General features: G+C 42.5%; 1 protein-coding gene across 1 annotated transcript in view; it reads left to right on the top strand.

Annotated features, from left to right (window-relative positions):
- The first annotated feature begins 388 nt into the window (after positions 1 to 388).
- The window catches only part of tle2b (TLE family member 2, transcriptional corepressor b), a 79,104-nt gene continuing 68,767 nt past the window's right edge, over positions 389 to 10,725 (top strand). Inside the window, 1 exon segment of the mRNA XM_062424921.1 lies at positions 389 to 412. Coding sequence (XP_062280905.1) covers positions 389 to 412 — 24 coding nt within the window.

Raw genomic sequence — 10,725 nt, 5'->3', positions numbered from 1 at the left:
CTAAGACTTTGGTCTCACTGAGAAAAGAAGAAGAACAGAAAGTGTGGCACTCCGTTTTATCATGACATTGTTGGATAAATGAACCGAGGGATTGAGCGCTCTTCAGTTGTGTGTCAACAGGAATTTGCCTCAGAAGACGGAGAGAGAGAAAACGAGGGAGAGCTTGGAAGCAAAGGAGAGAGACTCTGGAAGAGTAAAGACTGCTTTCTTCAACCCAGCTAAGGAGCAGGGACTGGACTTTCTGAGTTTGAGAGAGAGTGAGTGTGTGAGTGAGTGTGTGGGTTTGTGTGTGTGTGTGGCTGTGTAACCGGTGGAGGGCAGAGGAGTGGAGGGCCAGGGGACTAACCTGGCCATCAAACGGACTGGCAGCCTCTCCTCTCCTGGGATCATGTACCCACAGGGCAGGCATCCGGTAAGTACCTCCTTACGTCTCCTTCCCTTGACTGTCTGTCTCTCCATCTTTCTATCCAATCTCTTTTATGTCCATTTTTTATATCTCTACTGTCTTCCGCCTCTGTCTTCTTTTTGCTACCCGTTTCTCTGTGCCTCTTCTTTATCTAACTTCTTCTTGTCCATCTGCTTGTTGGCTTCTCCTTGGTTTTGTGTCTGTGTTTTTCAGCCTCTCTCTTATGTCCCTCTCTTGTTTAGTTATAGAGACTGTACTGTAACATGAGGAGCGAGACATGAGGGGAGGGGGTTGTTTGGGCTAAGAGATTCCCTGTTATATGTACACACACATAAACACACCTCCCTCTCTGTCAGCTGCAACCAGGTGCCTTTGAGATCTTGTTGATGGTTAGCTGTGTAGGTGGCAGAACTGAGTCTGCGCTACTCAGCTTGTGTGTGTGTGTGTGTGTGTGTGTGTGTGTGTGTTTGTTTGTATAAATGTACGTGTCCATTTTTATTTAGTAGTCTCTGTTTGTGTGTGTGTGGCAGCATGTGTTTAAGAATACATTTGTCTGTTAACATGTCCCCTCATGTGTGTAAATTGGTCTGTCTGACTGTCAGCTGCCCATTTGCTCATTACGGTTGCTAAGCAAACACTTGCATGCACACACACACAGACCATTTAATTGATAGTTAAATTCCACTTAATTCATTTCCATTACCACCAAGAAAGGTCGTGAGTGCTTCCCCTTTAATACCTCCTTAAAGTCCCTTCCCTCCTTCAGTTTCACCCTTCATCAGCAGTGAGAATTTGCTGTTAATTTACCTGCCAGGGTAAAATAAAGGTTAAATACATAGACTAAAAAGCACAGAAGGATGAATGACAGCTTAGGCTCAGTCTGGCTTAGGCCTTTCGTTTCACAGGGGCCCCTGGTCCGGTTACTATAATCAGATTTGGTTGTCTGTCTCTTTGTATCTGCTACAAATGGGTCAGTGGCCACTTTGCCTTGCAGTCAGCCAGCCAGCCAACCACTCAGTCAGCCAGCCAGCCAGCCAACTAGCCAGCCAGCCAGCTATCACACAGAATTATGAATGACATTTTCACAAGAGGAAGGCATGAGGAATCAATTATATGTACAGAGAGAATGCTAATAAGCCAGCCGCTGGAATAGACAAGGAGAGAGAAAACGCTGAGAGAAACAGAGACAAGTGAAAAACAAAGGAAGAAAATGAAAGATGTAAGAGCCAAGAAAGGGGAATAAAAGGAGAGAGAAAGAATTCTTTAAAAAGACACGGCCGGGGGTGGAAAGAGAAATGAAAATGAATGAGAGATGCGAAGGAAGAATAGAGTGTGAACATTCCTCTGTTCTCTCCTTCAGAGGCGTATCAGAGAGCTTCCTGCTGCGCTGCTCTGCGTTTGTGATAAAGTTCAATCCCAGATTGAGCCAACTCCAACCGATCGATAGGCTCTATCTCTCTCCTTCTCTAACCCTAACCCTCCTCTGTTTTTCTCCCTCTGTCTTTTCTGTTTCTCCTCCTTCTTCCTCTGCAGCCCCCCACCCACCCCCCCATCTGCCAGTGGAACTTTATTTCTGGTGTTGCTATGAAATGTGATCTGTGGAGAGGTGTGAGGATGCAAAGAACAGTTGTGTGTGTGTGTTTGTGCGTCTGTGGCATGCATGTGTGTGCCTGCCTGCTTTTTTATTTTTGTGTGTTTATGGTTACAGACTGTGTGTGTGTGTGTGTGTGTGTGTGTGTGTGTGTGTGTGTGTGTGTGTGTGTGTGTGGGCTTGAATATGTACATACACTTTAGAGGGTTTGTTTGTCCCCATAAATTCGGAACAAGGTTACTCGTAAAATATGTAGTTCATCTTGATTTTTCTCTCTCTCTGCTTTTCCAAACACAGCTGGAATATGAATTTCTTGTTGACCACTTACATAGCCGTTCATTATTTAAGTACTTTAATTACCCATATTTACACCGAAATAGTCATATTAGGTATTTAATAGCTTTGATTATTTACTTTGGTTGACATGTTGGGTTTAAATTTAGCTCCTGGAAATAAATGATATCTTAAAGGACTGCAGTGGTTTTGCATGCTTCAGTCTACCAACAGTGTATGCTCAACATTATTTCCAATTTTCTAAAGCACACTAAACCATTTGCCGCTTTAAATCAGGGGTAGGTGGTGTTTTAAAAAGGAAAACAAAACAAAACCTGCCAGATTTTGGAAAATAAACCCCTCCTCCTGCAGCTCTCCCCTTTCCACATTCTGTCCTAAGCCCCTCCAACCAGACGACCACAGGCATATGCATGCAGCACAACAGTATAACATCTTAGACTGCACTCACTCAAACACACAACTTCTTCTCAAGGTACAACAAACTTTATTAAACAGTAAACGGTAAACAGTTCACTTTCTTTGAAAATCTCTTGCTCCGGCATTGTTGAATGTCAGGCCATTAATTGATTACACCAGAGTGAGATTTCTCCAAATACAGCAGTTTCCCTTTGACAACAGCATGACAACATGGCAATTAAACTGTGACGAAAAAGTACAGTAATGAATTGTGTACTGTAATATATTAAAAAGCACATTTGAAGATTCTTTGTGTCCGTGTGGAAATGGTCAGCAGTCACATAAAATCTCTGCAGTGATTCTCTTGCAAGCATGAAACTACACATCTGTTACTTCAGTGACTACACATCTGACTTCCCAGTAAACACGCATGACTCTGTTCAGTCAGTAAGCTTGATGTATCCTTGCTGGTGTCAGTCAAACATCACGATTAACTTCCTGTCAGCTGCAGACAGTCAGAGAGGACAGAGCTTTTCCCTTCAACCCCCTCGGTGTCCCTTTGGAAGTGATAAGGAAGGTTTCTTCAGTCTAAATAGATTAAATGCACGTCCGGGGCTCAAGCAGCTTTTTTTTTTTAATCAGAGAAGTCAGACTTTGTTCTCCTTCACTGACTGGGAGGAAAGAGTTAAAAACCAAGGGCTGATTTGTCAGGCGAGTGGAGCTGTAATTGGTTCCACTGGATTTTTGTGGCAAACGTTATCAGAACTGTGTGTGTGTGTGTGTGTGTGGGGATATGTGAGGTGTGTTCATGTGTGTTTTTGTTTTATATGTGTGTATTTGCCATGTGTGTAATTTCTTATTATGTGTCTGTGCCCCCTTGATGTTTTGTGTGTATACATTTTATATTAACAGCAACAGCTTGTGTTGCCTTGTTTGTACATAAATGTGTGTGCGTGTGCATTTACATCTTCTGTGTGAGGTGTTGCTGCATGCGGCTTTCTTACTATGTGTGCATTTGCAAGTGTAAAATGACTGTGTGTGAGTCCATCTATGTTTTGGTATGTTTATATGTGTGTATACCTCGAACATGTTTATATTTGTCCTTGTATTCCTGTAAAAGCGTTTGTGTGTATGTGTGCAAGCAGTTGTTTAAGTATGTGTGTATTTGGCCCTGGAAGAGGAAGGGGAAAGGAGAGCAGCGGTTGTTTGTGTGTGTGTGTGTGTATGCACTTTGTGACAACAACAATAACAATAAATAATGTCCTGGTCCGACCTCGACTGTTGCCGTGAATGTACAAGTCCTTGATTGGCTGCCACACCCCAGAGAGAAAGAGAGAGAGAGCGAGAAAGGGAGAGAAAGAGGATTTACTGTGTATTTTCATGCTTGAGAAAGATGTCTATAACTTCTAGCATGCACACAGTACTCACACGCACGTGTATATCGCATCATTTTACATATAAATTCATGTCAACATAAGCACATATCTCACACATGCAAGTTTTTGTTCTTCTCTCAATATGTTTAATTAAAACTCCAGAGTCAAGAAAGGTTTGACCATGTGTGACTACAGTTGAAATTGTCGCCTGCTGTGTGTTCTGTATGTACAGTATGTGTGTATATTACACATTAACTGCAGCCCTGGGAGCTGTGGTGGCTGTAGTTTAGAAGAGGAAGATCAAGGAGAGTTTATTCTGCCAGTGTATGATAAAGATGGTGGGTGCATGTGTGAAAAAGAAAGCAAGAAGGAACATTGGATTTGGTTTGCCTCAGAAGATGTGCATTGTTGTCTCTGACTTGCAACATTGGCAAATTTCAAAATAGCAGTATTGATAGCAAATCAAATCAGGTCTGATCTTTATTATTACATCATGAATCAACACCATTCAGTCACTTTGGAAATATATTTAATGACAATAAAGCAACTGTTGAATTGTAGTCAGAAGTTAGGAGTGGAGTGTGTTGAGGGGCAGAGAAGTGAAAAAGCAAGTGTGTCGTAATAACGAAGTTATTAGAAAAAATGTTTCAACCAACATGTATAATCGTGTGTGTGTGTGTGTGTGTGTGTGTGTGTGAGAGAGAGAGAGAGAGAGTGTGAGAGAGATTGTGAGTGATTGTGTGTGCATAGGGAGGGTTTCCTTTTCCTCCCACCCTGAGTAGGGTAACACTTTATTTTTATAGCCAAGTAAACAAACTAATGCCAAATATGTGGCCACAGAAATCACATATGCTCCATTAATGAGGGCAGAGCTTCAATGAGAGTATGTGTGTGTGTCTTACAGTTGGATTTTGACATGTTTGTTTGTGTGAAAATGTGTATGAAATGGAATTTGTGAGCGTTTTCATTTTGTCATCACAGTGGCAGTACATGCTCAACTACTTAGCTGATATATGTGCTGATGTATAGAGATTTTTTGCAACACTCTCTGTAATGAAAGCCACGTACAGTAAACAGCACAGTGGATTGCCATCGTATCCCACAGATGAAATCCTCCTTCCTTTCCTTTGTCCTAAACTTATTTACATTTAATTGCATTCAGCATTTCAAAGGCAACCCCACAAAAAGGCAAAAAGTCAAGTAAAAACAATACAGCTGCAGTCAGACGACCCACAGAACAAGCAAAAAAGTCATACAACCAACCATCAACTTGTAGTCAGACATCAGCATCCACCCAGATTAAGTCTGCTCTCTGATTACAAAAAACAGGTCATTTTCTATCCTCAAATCCTGTGATCTCTGTTCTTCTCTTTGTCATTAAAAGAAATCGGAGCGAGACTTGGATGAAGTCCAGACACTCTTTTTGGCTGCCAATCTTTCCCTGATTTGTAATCCACCACTGGTTTAGCAACTAACTGGTGAGCTGCAGTATTAACTGAGTAGCTCTCTGACTGACTGACTTGTTAACTGGTTAACCAGTGGTCATGCTGATTGTTTGACTCTTTTAGTTTACTGGCTGGTTGGCTAGCTGAATGACCAACTGAGTGTTGGCTTGTTAATTGACTGTCAGACTGAATGCCTGGACACTGAATGACTGACTGGCAAGTTGGCAGAGTGACTGAGTGGCAAAGAAGTTCAGCGGCTCTCAGCACAGTGAGAGGGCCACTAACTCAAAATGAGCTTTTATTGTTGGGTAGCTGGCTGTGTGGCTCTCTCTGAGTTAGCAAGACCGTTTAGTGGTATGTGGAGGTGCAGGCAAAACAGAGAGAAAGTGCAAAAATATGAGGGCATCATAAAAAGCTGGCTGATATGTTAGTTACATTACTCTATTTCACTGCAGCCCTTCAGTCATTTATTCACACTCAGACCAAAGCACTGAGCTGTCGCGTATGTTGCTGCTCACATCAGCAGACACAAACACACACACACACACACACACACACACACACACACACACACACACACACACACACACACACACACACACACACACACACACACACACACACACACACACACACACACACACACACACATACACACACACACACACACACACACACACACACACACACACACACACACACACAGAGACATGTTCACAAGGGGCACTGACACTCCTCTGCCACACTTGGTATTTCTCATCTATTCGTGTGCCTTTTTCCTAAATATTTCACCGGCTGATTATTATTTCATGTGCTATCTGAATGTGCCTCTGCTTGTCTTGGAGAGACACATGCAAAAAGCAAGAACAAAGGGGATAAGAAGGAGAAGTAAAGAATGAAAGGAGAGAAGAAGCTGCTGGTGGGGTGCGATGTAGCAGTATAGGAGAGAGGGCACAAGAAAGAGAAAATGTTTTGTTTGTGGGTGTTTTGCTCAAATGAATGCATCCATGCATAGGCATGCCTGCGTATGCCGTGTGAATACTTATGTGTCGGTAGAGTGTGCCAGGGGCTAAACACAGAGACAGAGAAGACAAGCAGACAGATAGAATCATTTCTTTCCCAATCACTCCCAGACCTGCATCTGTTTCACAGTTGCTGTCTCTATCATGCAGCCGCTGCCAGCGGTGGAAAAATAGGCAGCTGCTTGAACAGAAAAGTTCCATGTGATGGAGGATAGACAGTCAGTGAGACTGACAGAGGCAGATCGAGCCAGGCTGACCTAATATTCATACATGGGTCAATGACGTATAAGGATTTTCAACAACTCAATTTTAAATAATAAAAACAAGCATATCTAATGCAGTAGTTCAAACATTCAGAATTTTGTGTACCTGACAATTCATATTACAATTTGAAAGTGATTTTAGTGGGTTTTTCAAGATTAATTGGCACTGGCCTGAAAAAAAAGTCATTTGGTGCGACCATGATTCATCTTGAAATATCTTATATAAATAAAATATCATCATTTACAAAGATTTAAAAAAAAAATGCAAATACTTTGTTTCCAAACACTTTATATTACTAAAAACTTGTAAAAAAAGATGTGAAGCATGTTAACTAAATTAATTTATTTCAAGATGAATCGTGGTCGCACCACATGACTCTTTTTAAAGGCCAGTGCCAATTAATCTTGAAAAACCCACTAAAATCACTTAATTCAAATGTATAATATGGATCTTCAGGTACACAACATTCTGAATGTTTGAACTACTGCATTAGATATGCTTGTTTTTATTATTCTACAATTGAGTTGTTCTAAATCCTTATACGTCATTGACCCACATACAGAATGTGAAGGAAAGTTGAAGCGTAACTTAAAGTAAGTGATGTAAGTTGCAGGGGGGAGGCAAACTGCAAGATTATTGCAGTGTCACTTGGAGATGCTAATTGAAGGTACATTTTCAACTGTGTCTAGGGCTACCCTCCTAAGCCTCCAAAACCAGTCTTGTTTTGTTTGTTGAACTATTTTTTTTAGCTGTATCATTGCAGGACAACAGTATGGCAGACTATACACTTAACAGACTTAATCTTGTCTCTAATTTACCTATCTACAAAAACAAACTAACAGAAATAGGGAAAGGTGATGGAAACAGTGGTCAGACCAAAGCAGTGCAGCTTAACTCCTGTTTGCTGGTCTGACACTCTCAGCTCAGATAAACTACTTCTGAACCAAATGGCAGTACAGCCTCCACTACTGCTGTTCAGTGATTTACCAGGGCACACACTTTTGTTTGACTGTGTGTTTTTTACATTACAGATGATGAACAAAGGCATTAAAATGTAATTCTTACAGGATAGACATGAGACTCCTCTGCCTCGCCCCCCACAAAAACATGGACTAGTGACATTTGCTAAATGACAATGTGTAAAATTCATACTTTTTCAATCAACACACACATACACACAAAAAATCGCTAGCATCACAGAATTAAACGTAAAAATTTCAGAAAATCGACTTTACAAATGTTTTACACACATTTACTGTTTATTCAGGCCATACGTTCAAACTCATGACAGCCTGACAGACAGGTGATGGTTATGGCCACTAGGTCCCACCTCTGCCCTGAAAGGTGATATTGTGAAACAGGCTCCCCCCCCCCCCCCCCCCCATAGATCCTTCTAATCCTTCCTAATTCTCTGCCTGCCCGTGCCAGCTCGTCCAAATTGTGATTGACTGCTGTCCCACATGGTGCGTGTGTGTATGTGTGTGTGTGATTGTGCTCAAGTGACCCTTCCCTCCCTTCCTCCCCCCTCCTACGCATCCACCTCCTAGATTAACCAGATCAGTTTTGGGTTTCAGGATCCCCTCTGCTGGCTGCCAGAGCGCTCACACACACACACACACACACACACACACACACACACACACACACACACACACACACACACACACACACACACACACACGCACACACACACACACACACACACACACACACACACACACACGTATACAAATATACACACATGAAAACACAGGAGGCGATAGGCTGTTTTTTTGGCTCACCGTGATGCTCTATTGGACCCCTAACAGTCTGGGCTACCATCTGTCACAGTACAGGAGAGACCAAACACACACACACACACACACACACACACACACACACACACACTCGTACTCCAACCACAAATGTTTGTTCTGGTGCACATACGGCATTACTTGCTGATGCCTCCATCTTTGTAAACATTGAAGAAAGATGCACATACATCCACTTTGATTACTTTTCAGCTCATTTTTACTCTCACCTAAGTTTTACCCTTACCTGAATCTCCTATTATTACTAATAAGCATGAACTAATTTATTTCCAGCTTTCCATACTATTCCCTACATCCTGACAGGCAGAGCTCATCACAGGCAGGAGATATTTCTCCTTTTGCCTGCGGACCTTATAACTCACATATTTTTTTGTATTTTTCATTTCCTCTCTGCTCATAAGAAGTTTTATAGCTCTCGGGGTCGTCAAAAGTCATTCAGAAAGGTGCAACTGGCATATCAAAAGTACAACATTTTTGGAGTTTTTGTCCAATAAAGTAGATGAAAGAAAATTCAAATGTCTCATCAGCACACTACAGAGGACGCCATGTTGACACTAACGGTTGTCACTCCCAGATCTCTTGTATAATCCTGATCTCTGACTATGGGCTTTGTTCTGTGACTTAGTGCTGCTGATGTAACCCGCCAGCAGCACTTTGTCTGTGTGCATCCGCATGAGTTTGTGTCTGTGTGTTCATGTGTTCATGGTAGCAGATGGTGGGAGCATTACCACAGACCGATGGACAGTGCACAGGGTAGAGCGACTAGGCTGTGTTGACTACAGCAAAGACAGCATGACTCTCTCCCTGTCTCTCTCTCTCCTTCTCTCTCTCCGTCTCTCCGTCTTCTTCCTATCCCCTGGGTGTCAGACGGATGAATGGCTGGCTATCTCTCTCAGTCAGCAGCCATGCTGCTCTTTCATCATCCGTCTCTCTGCTCGTTCTTTCATTCCTCTGTAAGAATGTCAGGACTAGTCTATCACTCCCTCCATTCCTCAATCCATCCATCCCTCTCTCTGTCAGATGAGTATCTATCTCTCTTCTACCTTTTTTCCCCACGTCAATCTATCCCTCCATCCCTACTCTTCCTCCCACTGTGGGGTTGTGTGCTTGTGTGTACTCCAAGTGTAAATGCGCAAGTGCAGGCCCTGTGTGTGTGTGTGTGTGTGTGTTTATTTTTGTGCTTTACAGTGTGCTCATGGCTATATGGGCTTGTGTGTATGTGTGTATCTGTGTGTGCCAGATCGCTATCTATCCCCCCCTCCCTCCCCTACTGAGTGTGTGTGGTGTGAATCAAGGTCAGTGGGGATCTGTTGGCAGACACCCCCCCTTCCTATCCATCCCGCCCCCCACCACTCCCACACACACACACACCCAGAGGGGTTTGTGTATGTTGTGCCCATCCAGCCATCTAGATGTCCCCGCTATGCCTGCCTCAGCTCAGTTTAGCTCAGCTCAGCTCGGCTCTGCGGATTAATTACTGGGGAACCCACTGCGTCTCTGACCTCCACCATTGGACTAATTGAAATCTAATTGAATTGTGCTTGTCTAGACTAATGAAGCCCCGCCACTGAAACCGCCAATCTTTTAGCCGTAGCTGCGGGCCGATAGCCACCCAGCTGCACAAGTAGCGACTGCACTGTACAGTTCAGATTGGATGAATGGATGAGTAGATGGATGGATGGTGAACAGATGAACAAATGTCTGGATGGGTGGATTCATTCTTTGCTTAGGTAGTTAAATTACCAAGTAAAAAGACATAGTCTATATAATTTGTGATATAATTATTGTAAAATCATAAAGTTGACTGGATCAATTCCAACCAAAATTTCCGTCCTTATTTGAGACATTAGATCCTAGGAGTCATGTCAAAGATGCACTTAGTATTAAGGCTGCAACGATTTGCGACTATTATGGTAATGGAGTTATCATTTTGAGTATTTTTGTAAAGAAAAAAGTCACTTTTTAAAAATTCCAGCTTCTCAAACTGAATATTTTCTGGTTTCTTTAGCCCTCTATGACAGTTACCTAAATATTCTCGGGTTGTGGACTGTTGGTTGGGACAAAAAAGATATTTGAGGATTTCACATTGGGCGTTGGGAAACAGTGATCAAGATTTTTCA

The sequence above is a fragment of the Scomber scombrus genome, chromosome 8 (genome assembly GCF_963691925.1).
Source record: "Scomber scombrus chromosome 8, fScoSco1.1, whole genome shotgun sequence".
NCBI lineage: Eukaryota > Metazoa > Chordata > Actinopteri > Scombriformes > Scombridae > Scomber > Scomber scombrus.
The sequence above is the reverse complement of the archived record's forward strand: the minus strand, read 5'-3'. Positions and strand labels throughout refer to the sequence as shown.